At 39.3% G+C, this 22,658-nt stretch overlaps 1 protein-coding gene across 15 annotated transcripts in view; it reads left to right on the forward strand.

Moving 5' to 3' along the window:
* The window catches only part of srcin1a (SRC kinase signaling inhibitor 1a), a 230,460-nt gene that overhangs the window by 149,920 nt on the left and 57,882 nt on the right, over positions 1–22,658 (forward strand). For 9 of the 15 annotated variants that reach the window (XM_061981945.2, XM_072915998.1, XM_061981937.2 and 6 more), the window contains 5 exons: positions 7,190–7,992; positions 11,541–11,642; positions 14,107–14,234; positions 18,563–18,583; positions 19,163–19,323. In XM_061981945.2, the coding sequence (XP_061837929.2) occupies positions 7,190–7,992; positions 11,541–11,642; positions 14,107–14,234; positions 18,563–18,583; positions 19,163–19,323 (1,215 nt within the window). The remainder of the gene's footprint in view (positions 1–7,189; positions 7,993–11,540; positions 11,643–14,106; positions 14,235–18,562; positions 18,584–19,162; positions 19,324–22,658) is intronic. The other 6 variants (XM_061981942.2, XM_072916000.1, XM_061981939.2 and 3 more) reach the window with 5 other exon arrangements.

Genomic DNA, 22,658 nt, shown 5'->3' on the forward strand with positions numbered 1-22,658 from the left:
TACCGTTGCATTGTGGGGAATGGAGTATTGCTGCGTGCAAAACAGCAGCAGGCGGCTGTGGCCTGCGGGCCGCTTTTAATACCAATCAAATATCCTGGGGGCCATAGCGACTTTGACACCGAGGTTTTAGAGTAATATGAACAGAAATGGAAATTGTTCAATAATAATGATAAATGGGTTATACTTGTATAGCGCTTTTCTACCTTCAAGGTACTCAAAGCACTTTGACAGTATTTCCACATTCACCCATTCACACACATAATGCATATTTTCTACTAAATAACTAAATTAACATAATTTATTTTACTTTGATTTTACCAAGATTACATTAGGATTCAGTTCAATGTTTACCTTGCATGTCCTGGCTGCGTAGCAAACCATGTCTGCTGGAGAGATGTGACCTTTTCGAACGAATCGAATCTTTTGAACGGCTCTTTTAAGTCAACCATGAGGACTCGGGATGTCCGATAATGGCTTTTTTGCGCATATCCGATATTCCGATATTGTCCAACTGTTAATTACCGATTCCGATATCAACCGATACCGATATATACCGTCGTGGAATTAACACATTATTATGCCTAATTTTCTTGTGATGCACCGCTGGATGCATTAAACAGTGTAACAAGGTTTTCCAAAATAAATCAACTCAAGTTATGGAAAAAAAAATGCCAACATGGCACTGCCATATTTATTATTGAAGTTTTTAACATGCCTCAAAACAGCAGCTTGGAATTTGGGACATGCTCTCCCTAAAGAGCATGAGGAGGTTGAGGTGGGTGGGGTTGGGGGAAGAGTTAGTGCTGCAAGGGGTTCTGGGTATTTGTTCTGTTGTGTTTATGTTGTGTTACGGTGCGGATGTTCTCCAGAAATGTGTTTGTCATTCTTGTTTGGTGTGGGTTCACAGTGTGGCGCATATTTGTAACAGTGTTAAAGTTGTTTATACGGCCACCCTCAATGTGACCTGTATGGCTGTTGCATTGCATTCACTTGTGTGTGTCAAAAGCCGTAGATATTATGGGACTGGGCCGACACGCAAAGGCAGTGCCTTTAAGGTTTATTTACTTCTCCCTACGTCCGTGTACACGGCGGCATTTTAAAAAGTCATAAATTTAACTTTTTCAAACCGATACCGATCATTTCCGATATTACATTTTAAAGCATTTAACCGATTCCCAGTTGTGAGCTGTTTGTTTGGGGGTCGTTTTTTAATGCACATGCACATTTAGCGTCTTGAAGCTCATCAGGAGAATGCCAAGAGTGTGCAAAGCAGTAATCAGAGCAAAGGGTGGCTATTTTGAAGAGGTGTTTTAAACATGGCAAGCTAGCTCGCGGCTAATGTCCATCTGCAGTCGGCAGTGTTTTAATCCTCGCCTCCATGGCAACAAATAAATAAGTTATAACAATAAGTATAAATAAATTTATATAAATAAGTAATACGTTTCTTACAAGTATCATCCCTGCCAGGATGAGGAATAGCTAAACATTCTTCGCTACACATCGTATGAGGATACAATAGCTAACCGCTAGCAGCAAGCTAGTGCTCCTCAATGTAAACAAAAGGGTGGATCTACACAGACATCGATTGTAATGATACCAAGTACAAGAGCCGTATGTAGTTGATGAATACATCGATAATTTTTATATCTCAAAATCATTTGTCATTTTTTTATTGTCTATAACCTCATGAAGAGCATTTAAGTATGACCAATGTATGATCCTGTAAACGCTTGGTATCGGATTGATACCAGAATTTGTAGTATCACCCAAAACTAATGTAAAGTACCAAACAACAGAAGAATAAGTGATTATTACATTTTAATAGAAGTGTAGATAGAACATGTTAAAAGAGAAAGTAAGCAGATATTAACAGTAAATGAACAAGTAGATTAATAATCCATTTTCTACCGCTTGTCCCTCATAATTTTGACAAAATACTGCATATGTCAGCAGACTAAATTAGGAGCCTTTGTTTGCTTACTTACTACTAAAAGACAAGTTGTCTTGTATGTTCACTATTTTATTTAAGGACAAAATTGTTCTTTGATTGCAATAAGAAAAATATGTTTAATATATCACATTTTTAGTTAAAATAAAGCCAATAATGACATTTGTGGTCCCCTTTATTTTGAAAAGTATCGATAAATATCGAAATATCACAACCCTAAACTTTGCAATATCTCTGTTTGGAGGGCTGGGCGACATGTAGGACGTTTCAATACAAGCAACTTAATGAAGCACATGCAGACACACACAATGAAGATAACGAGGCGGCACAAAAACAACAAACCCTGACAGACTCATTCCAGCGGAAAGAAAAGATTGCGACCGTTTCCTTGATTAAAGGCAAAATAACTATAATTATAGTAACACCGGTCTTTTGAACGGCTCTTTGAAAGGAACGGCTCCTCGAGATCTGGCTCCCTTCCAAGACCATGAATCCCATCTCAGAGCCGCTGCATCCTTAAAGCATCGCACGAGCAGGAATCAAACACTTCCGCTGCAATTTGCCATCTTAGTCCCTGAGGCAGGGGTATCAAACTTGTTTTTATCGAGGGCCACATCGCAGTTATGGCTGCGCTCAGAGGGCCGCCTGTAACAGTAAACTAGGGTTGCACGGTATACCGGTATTAGTATAGTACCGCGGTACTAATGAATCATATTCGGTACTATACCGCCTCTAAAAAGTACCGGTCCCCCCCACCCGCCTTTTTTTTTACGGGTATGACGGTGCGTCGTCATAAAGTCGTGTCATTGCTGGTTTACGAGCAGACGAGCATGTTTTGCAGCGCACAATCACCGAGTACTTACAAGCAGACACAGTGTGTAGACAGAAAAGGGAGAACGGACGCATTTTGGCTTAAAAACTAACGATAAAGGTGAAGTTATAACACTGAAACGCCCTCAGGAAGAGGTGCTTTCAGACATGGCTAGCTAGCTAGTGGCTAATGTCCAGCTGCAGTCTGTATTGTTGTAGCTACTTTTAAATCACTAATCCTGGTCTCCATGGCGACAAATAAAGTACGTTTCTTACAAGTATCATCCCTGCAGGACGAAGAATAGCTAAACATGCTTCACTACACACCATAGCTCACCGGCGTCACAACAAACAAACGCCATGGGTGGATCGACACCTAACATCCACTGTAATGATACCAAGTACAGGAGCGTATCTAGTCAATACTACTATGATTACATCGATATTTTTTATCATCACAAAATCTTTTTTCTTTTTTTAAAATGTATATTATGTTTATAAACTCAGTAAATATGTCCCTGAACACATGAGGACTTTGAATATGACCAATGTATGATCCCATAACTACTTGGTATCAGATTGATACCCAAATTTGTGGTATCACCCAAAACTAATGTAAAGTATCAAACAACAGAAGAATAAGTGATTATTACATTTGAACAGAAGTGTAGATAGAACATGTTAAAAGAGAAAGTAAGCAGATATTAACAGTAAAAAAAACAAGTAGATTAATAATTCATTTTCTACCACTTGTCCTTAATAATGTTGACAAAATAATAGAATGGAAAATGACACAATATGTTACTGCATATGTCAGCAGACTAAATTAGGAGCCTTTGTTTGTTTACTTACTACTAAAAGACAAGTTGTCTTTTATGTTCACTATTTTATTTAAGGACAAAATTCCAATAACACTTAGAAAAATTCCCGACTTTTTGACAGAAAAAATCCCGACTTTTTTACACTGAGAAAAAACACGACTTTTTGACAGAAACAATTCAGACTTTTTGCCACTTAAAAAAAATCCCGACTTTTTGAAAAAAAAATTCTCGACTTTTTGCCACTTACAAAAAATCCCGACTTTTTGCCACTTACAAAAAATCCCGACTTTTTGCCACTTACAAAAAAATCCCGACTTTTTGACATAAAAAATCCAGATTTTTTGACATTAAAAAATCCCGACTTTTTGACAGAAAAAATCCCGACTTTTTAGAATAGAATGGAAAATGACACAATATGTTACTGCATATGTCTGCAGACAAATTAGGAGTATTTGTCCTTACTACTAAAAGACAAGTTGTCTAGTATGTTCACTATTTTATTTAAGGACAAACTTGCAACACAAGAAATATATGTTTAATGTACCCTAAGATTTTTTGTTAAAATAAAGCCAATAATGCCACGTTTTTGTGGTCCCCTTTATTTAGAAAAGTATCAAAATACATTTTGGTCAATTACATCAACAAAGCTCATCTTTGTGCATTCACGCACAGCATAAAACGTTTGGTGGACAAAATGAGACAATAAAGGAGTGGCATAAAACACGTATTTCCGTGGCAGTGTCGGAGACAATTGTACATGTGAACAAATTACGGTGAGTTCAAGGACCGCCAAAATCAGTAGGACAAAACCGCGCTCGCCAAATACTCATCAGTGTAGCATGTTTAATATAAACAGCGGGATTTCTAACAATTAGGAAGGTTTGTGTCATGTTGTCCTCCTACAGAAACCATAGTACAACAAAAAAAAAAAATTTTTCTCGTATCTTTTTCTATTTTCATACATTTTTTTAAAAAGCTCCAGGGAGCCGCTAAAGAGCTGCATGTAGCTCGAGAGCCGCGGGTTGCCTTTAGGGTGTGCCAAGCTTCAGGCTGTAATTGCTGCCAAAGGTGCGTCAACAGAAAAAATCCCAACTTTTTGACGGAAAAAAAATCCAGATTTTTTGACAGAAAAAATCCAGATTTTTTGACAGAAAAAATCCAGACTTTTTGACGGGAAAAAATCCAGACTTTTTGACGGGAAAAAAAAAACAGATTTTTTGACGGAAAAAATCTAGATTTTTTGACAAAAAATCCAGACTTTTTGACAAAAAAATCCAGACTTTTTGACGGAAAAAATCCCAATTTTTTGACAATAAAAATCCCAACATTTTAGAATGGTATGGAAAACGACCCAATATGTTACTGCATATGTCAGCAGACTAAATTAGGAGCCTTTGTTTGTTTACTTACTACTAAAATACAAGTTGTCCTGTATGTTCACTATTTTATTTAAGGACAAACTTGCAATAACACCTAGAAAAATTCCAGACTTTTTGACAGAAAAAAATCCCGACTTTTTGACAGAAAAAATCCAGATTGTTTGACACTTTAAAAAAAATCCAGACTTTCCGATTTTTTGTCACTTAAAAAAATCCCGACTTTTTGAAATAAAAAATCCCGACTTTTTGACGTAAAAAATCCCGACTTTTTGACAGAAAAAATAACAATATGTTACTGCATATGTCAGCAGACTAAATTAGGAGCTTTTGTTTGTTTACTTACTACTAAAATACAAGTTGTCTTGTATGTTCACTATTTTATTTAAGGACAAAATTGCAATAACCCTTGGAAAAATTCCAGACTTTTTGACAGAAAAAAATCCAGCCTTTTTGACAGAAAAAATCCAGATTTTTTGACACTTAGAAACAAATCCAGACTTTCCGATTTTTTGCCACTTAAAAAAATCCAGAGTTTTTGAAATACAAAATCCCGACTTTTTGACAGAAAAATTACAATATGTTACTGCATATGTCAGCAGACTAAATTAGGAGCCTTTGTTTGTTTACTTACTACTAAAAGACAAGTTGTCTTGTATATTCACTATTATTATATGCAGGACAAAATTGCAATAACACTTAGAAAAATTCCCGACTTTTTGACGGAAAAAAATCCCGACTTTCTGACAGAAAAAAATCCAGACTTTTTGACGGAAAAAATCCTGATTTTTTGACACTTAGGAATCCGACTTTTTGACAGAAAAAACCCAGACTTTTTGACTGAAAAAATCCAGGTTTTTTGAAGGAAAAAATCCCAATTTTTTGACGGGAAAAATCCCAATTTTTTGACAGTAAAAAATCCCAATTCTTTAGAATGGAATGGAAAATGACACAATATGTTACTGCATATGTCAGCAGACTAAATTAGGAGCCTTTGTTTGTTTACTTACTACTAAAATACAAGTTGTCTTGTATGGTCACAAAAATTCCAGACTTTTTGACCGAAAAAAATCCCGACTTTTTGACCGAAAAAATCCAGATTTTTTGACACTTATAAATAAATCCAGATTTTCCGATTTTTTGCCACTTGAAAAAATCCAGACTTTTTGAAATAAAAAATCCCGACTTTTTGACGTAAACAATCTCGACTTTTTGACAAAAAAAAAATGACAATATGTTACTGTATGTCAGCAGACTAAATTAGGAGCCTTTGTTTGTTTACTTACTAATAAAAGACAAGTTGTCTTGTATGTTCACTATTTTTTTAAGGACAAAATTGCAATAACACTTAGAAAAATTCCCGACTTTTTGACAGAAAAAAATCCTGATTTTCTGACGGAACATGCTTTTTAACGGGAAAAAAATACCGATTTTTTGACACGTAGAAATCTGACTTTTTGACAAAGAAATCCAGACTTTTTGACGGAAAAAATCCTAATTTTTTGAAGGAAAAAATCCCAATTTTTTGAAGGAAAAAATCCCAATTTTTTGAAGGAAAAAATCCCAATTTTTTGAAGGAAAAAATCCCAATTTTTTGAAGGAAAAAATCCCAATTTTTTGAAGGAAAAAATCCCAATTTTTTTCCACTTAGAAAAAAACCCGATTTTTTGACACTTAGAAAAAATCCTGATTTTTTTTACATTAAAAATCCTGACTTTTTGACATGCAAAAATCCTGACTTTTTGACATTAAAAAAATCCTGACTTTTTGACATTAAAAAAATCCCAACTTTTTGACGGAAAAATCCAGACTTTTTGGCGGAAAAAATCTTGACTTTTTGAAGGAAAAAATCCCAATTTTTTTCCACTTCAAAAAATCTCGAGTTTTTTACATAAAAAAATCCTGACTTTTTGACATAAAAGGATTGATCAAAGGGTCTTGATAATGTGGTTTTTGAGGTTCTTTTGTAGTTTAAAAAAAAAACACTTCACATTGGGGTATTGTCTGTAGAATTTTGAGGTCAAAAATGAATTTATTCCATTTTGGGACAAAAGCTGTAACAAAATGTGGAAAAAGTGAAGTAGTCTTTCCCCGAGGAACTATCAAAATAGTCGTGACTGTTGAGTAGGCGTAAGTAAAAAACTTTATGGTAGATTCATCATAATAAGTTATAGCCATCTGGCATCAGTCAGCTGTGTCTCCATGGTAACAGCATCCCTGCTTCCTGATTCCAGAGAGAGATGGTGTACTCGTCCCGCGACTCCTCCCCAACGCGCCGCCTCAACACGCTACCCTCCTCCGCCTCTTCCGGCTCGCCGTCTCGCTCCCGCCTGTCCTACAGCGGGGGCCGCCCGCCGTCCTTCGCCGGGCCCCACGAGCAGGCTCGCCACCCCCACCACCCGTCGGCGGCCCACGTGGCCAACGCGGGCCTCTCGCCCTCGCCCAGCGCCATCCTGGAGCGCCGCGACGTCAAGCCGGACGAGGAGGTCTCGGCCAAGAACCTGGCGCTGATGAAGAACGAGTCTCTGTACGCCGACCCCTACAGCCTGATGCACGAGGGCCGCCTCAGCATCGCCTCGACGCAGTCGCTGGCCGCCATCGGCGACCCCTTCAGCTTCCCCGTGTCCGCGGGGCTGTACCGCCGCGGCTCCGTGCGCTCCCTCAGCACCTACTCCGCAGCCGCCCTGCAGGGGGAGCTGGACGACTCCCTCTACAAGCCCGGGGGGCCCCTGTACTCCGACACCTACTCGGCCACGTTGGGCATGGGCTTTCGCATGCCGCCTTCGTCCCCGCAAAAGATCCCAGACATCCACCTGCGGGACAGGGACTCGTACTCAGGCTCACCCAGCAGGGCCTCGCCCGTCAGGCAGAGCTTCCGCAAAGACTCGGCCTCCTCCTCGGTGTTCATGGACAGCCCCAAGTCCAGACCTAATTCCGGCTCTGAGCCTCTGTGCCTGACTGCTGGACCCGGGGAGGGGGGCAGGGCCACGCCAGGGTTTGGTTCTTCTCTGTCTGGACCGGACTCTGATGCCAGCAGGTGAGTATGAAGGACTGAGAGAGCCCTTTACCTTTTTCAGGGGTGTCCAAAGTGCGGCCCCCAGCTCATTTTTTAACGGCCCTTGGTAAAATCATTAGCATTCTAATATTAGCATGTTAGCTTTTTTGCAAATTTTGCAGTCATACACATCAGCGTCAAATATTTTGTTACCTGACGAACAATACCAGTTAGCATTCTAATATTAGCATGTTAGCTTTTTTGCTAATTTTGCAGTCGTACACATCAGCGTCAAATATTTTGTTACCTGACAAACAATACCAGTTAGCATTCTAATATCAGCATGTTAGCTTTTTTGCTAATTTTGCAGTCATACACATCAGCGTCAAATATTTTACCTGACGAACAATACCAGTTAGCATTCTAATATTAGCATGTTAGCTTTTTGGCTAATTTTGCAGTCATACACATCAGCGTCAAATATTTTGTTACCTGACGAACGATACCAGTTAGCATTCTAATATTAGCATGTTAGCTTTTTGCTAATTTTGCAGTTGTACACATCAGCGTCAAATATTTTGTTACCTGACGAAATATACCAGTTAGCATTCTAATATTAGCATATTAGCTTTTTGGCTAATTTTGCAGTCATACACATCAGCGTCAAATATTTTGTTACCTGACAAACAACACCAGTTAGCATTCTAATATTAGCATGTTAGCTTTTTTGCTAATTTTGCAGTTATACACATCAGCGTAAAATAATTTGTTACCTGACGAAATATACCAGTTAGCATTCTAATATTAGCATATTAGCTTTTTGCCTAATTTTGCAGTCATACACATCAGCGTCAAATATTTTGTTACCTGACAAACAACACCAGTTAGCATTCTAATATTAGCATGTTAGCTTTTTTGCTAATTTTGCAGTCATACACATCAGCGTCAAATATTTTGTTACCTGACGAACAATACCAGTTAGCATTCTAATATTAGCATGTTAGCTTTTTTGCTAATTTTGCAGTCATACACATCAGCGTCAAATATTTTGTTACCTGACGAAATATACCAGTTAGCATTCTAATATTAGCATATTAGCTTTTTGGCTAATTTTGCAGTCATACACATCAGCGTCAAATATTTTGTTACCTGACGAACAATACCAGTTAGCATTCTAATATTAGCATGTTAGCTTTTTTGCTAATTTTGCAGTCATACACATCAGCGTCAAATATTTTGTTACCTGACAAACAATACCAGTTAGCATTCTAATATTAGCATGTTAGCTTTTTTGCTAATTTTGCAGTCATACACATCAGCGTCAAATATTTTACCTGACGAACAATACCAGTTAGCATTCTAATATTAGCATGTTAGCTTTTTTGCTAATTTTGCAGTCATACACATCAGCGTCAAATATTTTACCTGACGAACAATACCAGTTAGCATTCTAATATTAGCATGTTAGCTTTTTTGCTAATTTTGCAGTCATACACATCAGCGTCAAATATTTTGTTACCTGACGAACAATACCAGTTAGCATTCTAATATTAGCATGTTAGCTTTTTTGCTAATTTTGCAGTCATACACATCAGCGTCAAATATTTTGTTACCTGACGAAATATACCAGTTAGCATTCTAATATTAGCATATTAGCTTTTTGGCTAATTTTGCAGTCATACACATCAGCGTCAAATATTTTGTTACCTGACGAACAATACCAGTTAGCATTCTAATATTAGCATGTTAGCTTTTTTGCTAATTTTGCAGTCATACACATCAGCGTCAAATATTTTGTTACCTGACAAACAATACCAGTTAGCATTCTAATATTAGCATGTTAGCTTTTTTGCTAATTTTGCAGTTATACACATCAGCGTCAAATATTTTGTTACCTGACGAAATATACCAGTTAGCATTCTAATATTAGCATATTAGCTTTTTGGCTAATTTTGCAGTCATACACATCAGCGTCAAATATTTTACCTGACGAACAATACCAGTTAGCATTCTAATATTAGCATGTGAGCTTTTTTGCTAATTTTGCAGTCATACACATCAGCGTCAAATATTTTGTTACCTGACGAAATATACCAGTTAGCATTCTAATATTAGCATATTAGCTTTTTGGCTAATTTTGCAGTCATACACATCAGCGTCAAATATTTTGTTACCTGACGAACAATACCAGTTAGCATTCTAATATTAGCATGTTAGCTTTTTTGCTAATTTTGCAGTCATACACAGCGTCAAATATTTTACCTGACGAACAATACCAGTTAGCATTCTAATATTAGCATGTTAGCTTTTTTGCTAATTTTGCAGTCATACACATCAGCGTCAAATATTTTGTTACCTCACGAACAATACCAGTTAGCATTCTAATATTAGCATGTTAGCTTTTTTGCTAATTTTGCAGTCATACACATCAGCGTCAAATATTTTACCTGACGAACAATACCAGTTAGCATTCTAATATTAGCATGTTAAGTTTTTGGCTAATTTTGCAGTCATACACATCAGCGTCAAATATTTTCTTACCTTACGAACAATACCAGTTAGCATTCTAATATTAGCATGTTAGCTTTTTTGCTAATTTTGCAGTCATACACATCAGCGTCAAATATTTTGTTGCCTGACGAACGATACCAGTTAGCATGTTAACGTTAGTATGCTAGCTTTTTTTTTTTTTTTGCAAATTTTGCAGGCATACACATCAGCGCCAAATATTTTGTTACCTGACGAACAATACCAGTTAGCATTCTGATATTAGCATGTTAGCTTTTTTGCTAATTTTGCAGTCATACACATCAGCGTCAAATATTTTACCTGACGAACAATACCAGTTAGCATGTTAACGTTAGTATGTTAGCATTTTTTTTTGCTACTTTTGCGGGCATACACATCAGCGTCAAATATTTTACCTGACGAACAATACCAGTTAGCATGTTAACGTACGTATGCTAGCTTTTTTTTTTTGCTAATTTTGTAGGCATAAACATCAGCGTCAAATATTTTACCTGACGAACACTACACGTTAGCATATTAACATTTGTATGCTAGCTTTTTTTTTGCTAATTTTGTAGGTATCAGTCATATGTTGGTACTTGATGCATTCAAATGTTAACAGGCTAGCATTTTAAACAAATTTTTTTCAGGTACACACCTCATAGTAAAATATTGTGGAACTTGACGCATGTTACAATTAGCAAAAATTGTATTAGCTAGTTCAGTATGTTTATACATCAGTGTCATGTATTTTAGTATTTCACTAATTCTGACTGTAAGTATGACATTGTTGACATGTTAGCAGAGTACTGTTAGCATGCCAGCTTTTTTAGCTCATTTTGCTCATATTTTTTTGTTACTTGACGCTATCTGGCCAGCGTGCTAACTGTTAGCACTTAAGCTCGGCTTCGACATTCCCACTAAGTTCATACCAAAACTGCATTTTCTAGTTCTTTGAACAAAATCTATATATTGTACTGGTTTTGAAATGTGAAAACTGCCAAAATAGCCCCCAGCGTCCTTTGATTTGTTATTTTGTGGCCCTCAGTGGAAAAAGTTGGGATTTTTGCGTTTCCTTACAGGGATCATCGTCTGGAGCGCATGGAGGCCATGGAGAAGCAGATCGCCAGCCTGACCGGTCTGGTCCAGAGCGTGCTGACCAGAGCGCCGGACAGTGACAGCACGTAAGACTTTCTAGCCCCCGTTTAATCTCCTTGTGGTCATAGCTAGATACTACATTGACAGAGAAAACAATATCTGCCAATGCACACAAAAGTCCTTTTGGTGCTCTCACAAAGAATCAGAAATCCCCCCAAATCTTTAAATTTTAGCAAACGTTTTGCTACGATATTAAACGTTTTAAACAGTGAAATCCACTTACAGTCCGAGTGGCAGAAAAGACAGAGAAAGTTGAGGAATGCTCATCCAACACTTATTTGGAACATCCCACAGGTGAACAGGCTAATTGGGAACAGGTGGGTGCTATGATTGGGTGTAAAAGTAGCTTCCATGAAATGCTCAGTCATTCACAAACAAGGATGGGGCGAAGGTCACCACTTTGTGAACAAATGCGTGAGCAAATTGTCCAACAGTTTAAGAACAACATTTCTCAACAAGCTATTGCAAAGAATTTAGGGATTTCACCATCTACGGTCCGTAATATCATCAAAAGGTTCAGAGAATCTGGACAAATGACTGCACTTAAGCAGCAAGCATCAAAAAGCAACATCAGTGTGTAAAGGATATCACCACGTGGGCTCAGGAACACTTCAGAAAACCACTGTCAGTAGCTACAGTTGATCGCTACATCTGTAAGTGCAAGTTAAAACTCTACTATGCAAAGCCAAAGCCATTTATCAACAACACCCAGAAACGCCGCTGGCTTCACTGGGCCCCGAGCTCATCTAAAATGGACTGATGCAAAGTGGAAAAGTGTTCCGTGGTCTGACGAGTCCACATTTCAAATTGTTTTTGGAAACTGTGGACGTCCTCCGGGACAAAGAGGAAAAGAACCATTGTTATAGGCGCAAAGTTCAAAAGCCAGCATCTGTGATGGTATGGGGGTGCATTAGTGCCCAAGACATGAGTAACTTACACATCTGTGAAGGCACCATTAATGCTGAAAGGTACATACAGGTTTTGGAGCAACATATGTTGCCATCCAAGCAACGTCTTTTTCCATGGACGCCCCTGCTTATTTCAGCAAGACAATGCCACGCCACATTCTGCACGTGTTACAACAGCGTGGCTTCATAGTAAAAGACTGCGGCATCAGATGTAAACATTGAAACACATTTGAACTAGTGCTGTCAAATTATTATTTTATTTTTTTATTCGATTAATCGCAATTTTGAATTTGGATTAATCGGGATTGACCACAGCATTATTACTTGCTTACATAATTTTTAACCTATAAATAATATTTTGACACAAAAACAATTGTCAGAACATTACAGTCGCCATTTCGAGCATTGCTGCGTCACCACATAGCAGATTTGTATTTTTTTAAAGCATATTCTACAATTTTTGGGTCCTAAATTAAGCGTTTTTAAGCATAAAAATGGATAAATAAACTAAAATCATAAATACTACAGTAGTGTTGCCACTAGAAGAAACCAAACCAATTACAGCACGTTGTTCAGTATCGTGGCCAATGATTGGCTCAGCCTCTGACAGGATTACTATATTATATATATTGGAATAAAAGGTGATTAAAGGGTGTTATTTCATGTGTAGAAGGCTCTGCAGCGTTAGCACATTTAATTAGCTGGTGCTGTTAGCGTTAGCACTGTAATTATCTGGTGCTATTAGCGTTAGCATTGTAATTAGCTGGTGCTTTTAGCGTTAGCACTGTAATTAGCTGGTGCTATTAGCATTAGCACTGTAATTAGCTGGTGTTATTAGCGTTAGCATTGTAATTAGCTGGTGCTTTTAGCGTTAGGACTGTAATTAGCTGGTGCTATTAGCATTAGCACTGTAATTAACTGGTGCTATTAGCGTTAGCACTGTAATTACCTGGTGCTATTTGCGTTAACACTGTAATTACCTGGTGCTATTAGCATTAGCACTGTAATTAGCTGGTGCTATTAGCGTTAGCACTGTAATTAGCTGGTGCTATTAGCGTTAGCACTGTAATTAGCTGGTGCTGTTAGCGTTAGCACTGTAATTAGCTGGTGCTGTTAGCGTTAGCACTGTAATTAGCTGGTGCTATTAGCATTAGCACTGTAATTAGCTGATGCTATTAGCGTTAGCACTGTAAATACCTGGTGCTATTAGCATTAGCACTGTAATTACCTGGTGCTATTAGCGTTAGCACTGTAATTAGCTGGTGCTATTAGCGTTAGCACTGTAATTATCTTGTGCTATTAGCATTAGCACTGTAATTAGCTGGTGCTGTTAGCGTTAGCACTGTAATTATGTAATTAGCTGGTGCTGTTAGCGTTAGCAATGTAATTATGTAATTAGCTGGTGCTGTTAGCGTTAGCATTGTAATTAGCTGGTGCTGTTAGCGTTAGCACTGTAATTAGCTGGCGCTGTTAGCATTAGCACTGTAATTAGCTGGTGCTGTTAGCGTTAGCACTGTGGTTAGCTGGTGCTGTTAGCGTTAGCACTGTAATGGGCTTGCCCTGTGTGGCCGTTGATCCTCAGATGCGGCCTGCTGCGTCTCTGCATGATGGCGGGCTGCCCCCCGGACCAGGGAGCCGACTTCTCACGGACATTACCTTTCTCTTCCAGCGACAAGACCGACACCAACAGCGACGGCTCCGCCACCGGAAGTGAGTACGACAGTCGGGGCCGTAAAAACAACGCTAACGACGATTATTTCGTTTTAGGCTCAAGTTGGTAGTGGACAGCAACGAGTGACAACCTTCGTGTACCTTTGTAGTACCTTAAAGGTCCCATATTATAGTATTTTCTTAAGTCTACATATTATAATAGTGTATTGAAAGTGTGTTTTACAAAATTGTACTTTTATGCTTTTTGAGTTAGCCCCAATGTGTCTCCATTAATATTGTGTACTTTATTTACTATTTACACTATAACTCTTATCTTACATAATAGATGCCTTATATTAGTGTATCTTAAGCTTAGGGCCGTGAGTCTCCCCTTGTAAAATTAAACTTATATACAGTACAGGCCAAAAGTTTGGACACACCTTCTCATTCAAAGCGTTTTCTTTATTTTCATGACTATTTACATTGTAGATTGTCACTGAAGGCATCAAAACTATGAATGTGGAGTTATGTACTTAACAAAAAAAAAGGTGAAATACCTGAAAACATGTTTTTAGTTTCTTCAAAATAGACCCCCTTTGCTTTGATTAGGGCTTTGCACATTCTTGGCATTCTCTCGATGAGCTTCAAGCACACCTGCGAAGTGAAAACCATTTCAGGTGACTGTCAGGTTTAAACACTGATGACATCTATTAAACAGGACAAGAAGCAAAGAATCAATCAGAGACAGAATTAAATTTGGCTCAATTTGAGGAAAAACGTTTGGTCTGTACTCTTGAACAGTCTCCAGCACGCTAAGGCGAAAGATTGTACGCCTACTCTGTTTTTGGACTTTCCCTGACCACATGGCAACAGCTGCTTCCAAAGGGACGTGGGTCGTAAACAGCGTTGCCTTTGGTTACAGAACAGTTCAAAAGAAAAGGTCGTAAACACTTCACAGAAAAGGTCGTAAAACAGTTCAAAGAAAGGTTCGTAAAAGACATCAAAAAAGAGGTTCGTAAAAGAGTTCAAAAAAGCGGTGTCTGGAACTTGGGCAGATCCTGCCTTCTCTCCGCTTTGTAGTCCTTGGGTTAAAACAATATCTGTCTGTTGATTACAATACATGAAAGAAAACAGAACACCTTCATGTTGCTTCCATCCTACACAATGGAGTTTTACAAGCCTTCTTCTTGGTAGGTTCAAAGACATGTGTTTGCTTCTCGCTGGGAACTCATTAAAACACAAAGTTTTTGTGATAACTTAGATAAAATTATTCTAACAGTGACCACCTCTTGAAGCTCATTGAGAGAATGCCAAGAGTGTGCAAAACAGTAATCAGAGCAAAGGGTGGCTATTTCGAAGAAACTAGAATATAAAACTTGTTTTCAGTTATTTTTTTGTTAAGTACATAACTCCAAAAAATCCAATAAAAACTATCTATAATTACTATTTTTCTATTGATATTAATGTACAGTACAGGCCAAAGGTTTGGACACACCTCCTTATTCAAAGTGTTTTCTTTATTTTCATGACTATTTACATTGTAGATTGTCACTGAAGGCATCAAAACTATGTACTTAACAAAAAAATGTGAAATAACTGATCTCAGGTTTAAACACTGATGACATCTATTAAACAAGACAAGAAGCAAGGAATCAAACAGAGACAGAATTAAATTTGGCTCAGTGAGGAGAAACGCGTACACCTGTACCCTTGGACAGTGTCACCACGCTCTGGCGAAAGATTGTACGCCTCCTCTTTTATTTGGACTTTCCCTGATTACATGGCAACAGCTGTTTCTAAAGGGATGGGGGTCGTAAACAGCCATCGCCTTTGCTTACAAACCAGTTCAAAGAAAAGGTCGTAAAAAAGTTCAAAGAAGAGGTGCCTGAAACTTGGGCAGGTCCTGCTTTCTCTCCGCTTTGTAGTTCTCGGGTCAAGACACAATCTGTGGATTACAATACATCAAAGAAACAGAACACCTTCATGTTGCTTCCCATCCTACACAATGGAGTTTTACAAGCCTTCTTCTTGGTAGGATCAAAGACAGCTTTTGTCTTCTCGCCGGGAACTCATGGCAACACAAAGTTTTATGATAACTTAAATACAATTATTCTGACAACTGAAAACATGTTTTATATTCTAGTTTCTTCAAAATAGCACCCCTTTGCTCTGATTACTGCTTTGCACACTCTTGGAATTCTCTCGATGAGCTTCAAGAGGTAGTCACCTGAAATGGTTTTCACTTCACATGTGTGCTTCAAGCTCATCGAGAGAATGCCAAGAGTGTGCACATCAGAGCAAAGGGGGGCTATTTTGAAGAAACTAAAATATAAAACATGTTTTCAGTTATGTTTTTGTTAAGTACATAACTCCACATGTGTTCATTCATAGTTTTGATGCCTTCAGTGACAATCCACAATGTAAATAGTCATGAAAATAAAGAAAACGCATTGAATGAGGAGAAGGTGTGTCCAAACTTTTGGCCTGTACTGTATGTAAGAATAGTTGTCAGAGCTCTAGGCTACATTTTTAAGACGTGTAGTGAAGCCTACCCATTTATAAAGCTGTCCTCCGCAAAGGTGGGCGTATTTGGCATAGATTTATAATGTATTCATTAGGTGCAGCAAAAAAAATGGATTCTCTTCCGAATCGCGATTCGTATTCATCCCGATTTTAAATCGATTGATTGGCCCTAGTGTGAGAATATCAGTGTGAATGTTGTCTATCTGTGTTGGCCCTGGGATGAGGTGTACCCCGCCTTCCGCCCGAGTGCAGCTGGGATCTACCGCCACCCCGAGAGGGACAAGCGGTAGAAAATGGATGGATGAATGGATGTTAGTTTGTTTTAAATTTTTTGTTTTAAATACTGTGGAAGTCGCTTCCTAGCGGTCCCACTGTCAGACACGGCACCGGAGCCAAGCGTGCAGGTTCAACAAGGTTTTAATGATAATGGTTTTTCCCAACATAAGTTTTCTCTCCCAGAACTTAACTTTTCAGCCACGTCCGTATCCTCTCTCCCTCTCTGCTCCCGGCCGCTTACTGTTAAAGACAACAGATGATTAGACAACTCATACCAGCTGGAAAATCTAATCACCTGCCAGCTGTGTCTCGCCGTCAGCACTGCCACGCCCCCGTCTGATGGTGCTCTGTCTTCAGCACCATGGACAGAGGCGCTGACCTTTGCTCCTGCAGGCGCGCTGGTCACACTCTCCCTCCACAACTACAGTATATGCAACCAGAAGCAGCTTTTTCTAGCCTCTAACCTGTTTTGAAAAAGTTTCATTACAATTGTTATACCAAATAATACATTGCGAGAATCGTGTTGAATTGAGAATCAATTTTTAACGGAATAGTCGCTCCAGGAATCAAAATTGGATCGAATGGTTCGGTGCCCAAAGATGCACATGATATGCAAGGATTATATATAGGGATGTCCGATAATGGCTTTTTTGCCGATATTCCGATATTGTCCAACTCATAATTACCGATACTGATATATGCAGTCGTGGAATTAACACATTATTATGCCTAATTTGGACAACCAGGTATGGTGAAGATAAGGTCCTTTTTTTAAAAAATTATAAAATAAAATAAGATAAATAAATTAAAAACATTGTTTTTAATTAAAGATAAGTAAAACAATATAAAAACAGTTACATAGAAACTAGTAATTAATGAAAATTAGTAAAATTAACTGTTAAAGGTTAGTACTATTAGTGGACCAGCAGCACGCACAATCATGTGTGCTTACGGACTGTATCCCTTGCAGACTGTATTGATATATATTGATATATAATGTAGGAACCAGAATATTAATAACAGAAAAAAACAACCCTTTTGTGTGAATGGGGTTGGTGCACTAATTGTAAGTGTATCTTGTGTTTTTTATGTTGATTTAATAAAGAAAAAAACAAACAAAAAAAACGATACCGATATTAAAAAAAAAAAAGATACCGATAATTTCCGATATTACATTTTAAAGCATTTATCGGACATCTCTAATTATATATTGGATACATGCACGTGTCGTAAATATACAGAGGGGCTCATTGAAGTAAAAACAAAGATAATTCAAAATGATAAAAACTTGCCAGATTTATGTAATTTCATCCAGCTTTTAATTTTTTTTGTAGCAAAGCCTGCTTTTTGATGCTCGGCGAGTTCATTTAGCCAGCTTTGGTTCTGAGGCGGTGTCATGTCCGCGAGCATGCAGGGAGATAATAGACTTTTCAGGATCTAGGGACTAACTGTATATTACTGTTGGAAAAACATCATTCACATTTGCATAATAGGGGACCTTTAAGGTTATGTCTAATCAAGCTTTACTTTCATTATCATCATTATTATTCTTATTCTTATCTGGGTAACTGGCTCTTTCTATATTCCAGCAGGACGGCTAAAGAAGAAAGGTAGTTTGCATTTCATTTCTCCTTTGCCCCCTGACCTCTGTATGGGTGTCTTCCTGTACCTGGGGGTGCAGGGCCCCCTCCTTCGTCCTTTCCTCTGTTTTTACCTTTGGTTATTTCGGTGACGCTCACAGTGCCGTCATAGACATGACACTGTGCGGAGGCCTTTATATGTAAATATATATATGTGTGTGTGTGTGTGTGTGTGTGGCTAGGGAGTGATGTATCTCCTCCCAGAGCGGCGTGTTAAGATAAGAGCATGGTCACCCCCCTGTGTGTCACTACCGGGCCGACTAATTGCACCTCTGAATAGTTTACTAATAGCATGAGCTCACATATCTCCGGTGGGCCATTATGGTTTCGCAGATATGCACTTTCACACGCTGTGCACACTGTGTACACGTGTGTGTGTATTTATATATATTTATATATATATGTGTGTGTGTGGGTGTGTTTAATTGTTTAGTGTGCGACCCGCGTGGGCCGACTACTGCCCACTGAATCAACCCGTCTGTTTCCGCGACGACCTCACCATGAACCCCCCTCCCTTCCCTTCCCTTCCCTTCCCGCTCTGATTGGCAGCTCACACTCCGTCGGCGCCGCTGGCCCTGATGCCGCCGCCGCCGTCCAACTCCACGCCGCTGAACAACGTCAGCCGCCTGCAGATGCAGCTCCACCTGCACGGCCTGCAGCAGAACGCCAACGACCTGCGCAAGCAGCTCAGCCAGCTGCGTAAGACCCAGGTACGTACACCTGTCACTCATTCATTGACATGAACGCTTCTGTGTTATACCCTCCGAGCCACTCGGGGGCAGCACTCTGCTAGTGGGACCCTCCCTTTAAAAAGTTAGGGTTAGGGTACCCATGTTTGTCACACACACACTAGGTGTGGCGAAATTATTCTCTGCATTTGACCCATCACCCTTGATTGCCCCCTGGGAGATGTCTGATAATGGCTTTTTTGCCGATATCCGATATTCCAATATTGTCCAACTCTTAATTACCGATTCCGATATCGTCGTTAATTCGTGGAATTAACACATTATTATGCCTAATTTTGTTGTGATGCCCCGCTGGATGCATTAAACAATGTAACAAGGTTTTCCAAAATAAATCAACTCAAGTGCCAACATGGCACTGCCGTATTTATTATTGAAGTCACAAAGTGCATTATTTTTTTAAAAACATGCCTCAAAACAGCAGCTTGGAATTTGGGACATGCTCTCCCCGAGAGAGCATGAGGAGGTTGAGGTGGACGGGGTTGGGGGGTAGCAGGGGGTGTATATTGTAGCGTCCCGGAAGAGTTAGTGCTGCAAGGGATTCTGGGTATTTGTTCTGTTGTGTTACGGTGCGGATGTTCTCCCGAAATGTGTTTGTCATTCTTGTTTGGTGTGGGTTCACAGTGTGGCGCATATTTGTAACAGTGTTAAAGTTGTTTATACGGCCACCGTCAGTGTGACCTGAATGGCTGTTGATCAAGTATGCTTCGCATTCACTTGTGTGTGTGTGTAAAAGCCGCATATATTATGTGACTGGGCCGGCACGCTGTTTATATGGAGGAAAAGCGGACGCTAAAGGCAGTGCCTTTAAGGCACGCCCCCAATATTGTTGTCCGGGTGGAAATTGGGAGAAATTTGGGAGAATGGTTTTGGAAATTCTGGAGTCTCCCGGGAAGGTGTTTGGACACACCTTCTCATTCAATGCATTTTCTTTATTTTCATGACTATTTACATTGTAGATTGTCTCTGAAGGCATTAAAACTATGAATGAACACATGTGGATGTACGAGCCACCCTTTGCTCTGATTACCGCTTTGCACACTCTTGGCATTCTCTCGATGAGGTTCAAGACTGTTGGAAAAACCATTTCAGGTGACTACCTCTTGAAGCTCATGGAGAGAATGCCAAGAGTGTGCAAAGCAGTAATCAGAGCAAAGGGTGGCTATTTTGAAGAAACTAGAATGTAAAACATGTTTTCAGTTATTTCACCTTTTTTTTGTTATGCGTTCATTCATAGTTTTGATTAGAGATGTCCGATAATATCGGACTGCCGCTATTATCGGCCGATAAATGCTTTAAAATGTAATATCGGAAATTATCGGTATCGGTTTCAAAATTATTATTATTTTTTTGTTTTTTGTTTTTTGTCCTTACCAGGTAAATCATATAGTTGATGTAGATGCCCATTTTGGCTGTTCAGATTGAGCCCAGTTTATAATTTCCTGTTATACAGTATGCCAGCCAGTCTTGCATTAAAGGAGGACTATGTTATTGTTTACTTTATTACTCTAGTATACATTGTTTTTGTAGCTGTTGTTTTGAGGCATGTTTAAAAAAAATTAAAAATAATGCGAAAGTCAAAGTATAGCATACTTGCCAACCCTCCCGAATTTTCCGGGAGACTCCCGAAATTCAGCGCCTCTCCCGAAAACCTCCCGGGACAAATATTCTCCCGAAAATCTCCCGATTTTCAGCTGGAGCTGGAGGCCACGCCCCCTCCAGTTCCATGCGGACCTGAGTGAGGACAGCCTTTTTTCACAACGGGAGGACAACAGGGTGACAAGAACTAAATCATCCAGATTAGAGGTAAATTGTATTATTATGTTTATCTTACCTAAAAATAAATATATTTATTAATTTAAAAAAAAAAAACTAAATACATTTTTACTATATTTTGCTAAAAACATCAAAATTAATTGTATTTTTATTTGTATTTTTTCTGACTCCTTATTACATCCAGCCATAGAATTATACATTAAAATAAACATATTTGAAATAATTAATTTTAAATGATCATAATAATTCATTTAAAATGACCATATTCAATTATTAAAATAATTGCTTGTTTATCAACAACTTTAGCATTTTATTCATTACATTTTGAAGCTCTCAGAAGCCAAGTTATATTATATTCCTTAATATTTATTTATGCAAGTTTGAAGTATCAATTATCTAAACACAGTTTTGTTTGCATATTTTCAGGATATATATATATATATATATATATATATATATATGTATATTCTTATTCGTTCTTCCGGACGGCTTCGAAGCGATTCTGGACCACCATCCGCCGCCTCAGGAAGGGGAAGCAGTGCACTACCAACACCGTGTATGGTGCGGATGGTGTTCTGCTGACCTCGACTGCGGAAGTTGTGGATCGGTGGAGGGAATACTTCGAAGACCTCCTCAATCCCACCAACACGTCTTCCTATGAGGAAGCAGTGCCTGGGAAATCTGTGGTGGGCTCTCCTATTTCTGGGGCTGAGGTTGCTGAGGTAGTTAAAAAGCTCCTCGGTGGCAAGGCCCCGGGGGTGGATGAGATCCGCCCGGAGTTCCTTAAGGCTCTGGATGCTGTAGGGCTGTCTTGGTTGACAAGACTCTGCAGCATCGCGTGGACATCGGGGGCAGTACCTCTGGATTGGCAGACCGGGGTGGTGGTTCCTCTCTTTAAAAAGGGGAACCGGAGGGTGTGTTCTAACTATCGTGGGATCACACTCCTCAGCCTTCCCGGTAAGGTCTATTCAGGTGTACTGGAGAGGAGGCTACGCCGGATAGTCGAACCTCGGATTCAGGAGGAACAGTGTGGTTTTCGTCCTGGTCGTGGAACTGTGGACCAGCTCTATACTCTCGGCAGGGTCCTTGAGGGTGCATGGGAGTTTGCCCAACCAGTCTACATGTGCTTTGTGGACTTGGAGATGGCATTCGACCGTGTCCCTCGGGAAGTCCTGTGGGGAGTGCTCAGAGAGTATGGGGTTTCGGACTGTCTGATTGTGGCGGTCCACTCCCTGTATGATCAGTGTCAGAGCTTGGTTCGCATTGCTGGCAGTAAGTCGGACACGTTTCCGGTGAGGGTTGGACTCCGCCAAGGCTGCCCTTTGTCACCGATTCTGTTCATAACTTTTATGGACAGAATTTCTAGGCGCAGTCAAGGCGTTGAGGGGATCCGGTTTGGTGGCTGCAGGATTAGGTCTCTGCTTTTTGCAGATGATTTGGTCCTGATGGCTTCATCTGGCCAGGATCTTCAGCTCTCACTGGATCGGTTCGCAGCTGAGTGTGAAGCGACTGGGATGAGAATC

Source organism: Nerophis lumbriciformis, linkage group LG24 (genome assembly GCF_033978685.3).
Source record: "Nerophis lumbriciformis linkage group LG24, RoL_Nlum_v2.1, whole genome shotgun sequence".
Taxonomy (NCBI): Eukaryota; Metazoa; Chordata; class Actinopteri; order Syngnathiformes; family Syngnathidae; genus Nerophis; species Nerophis lumbriciformis.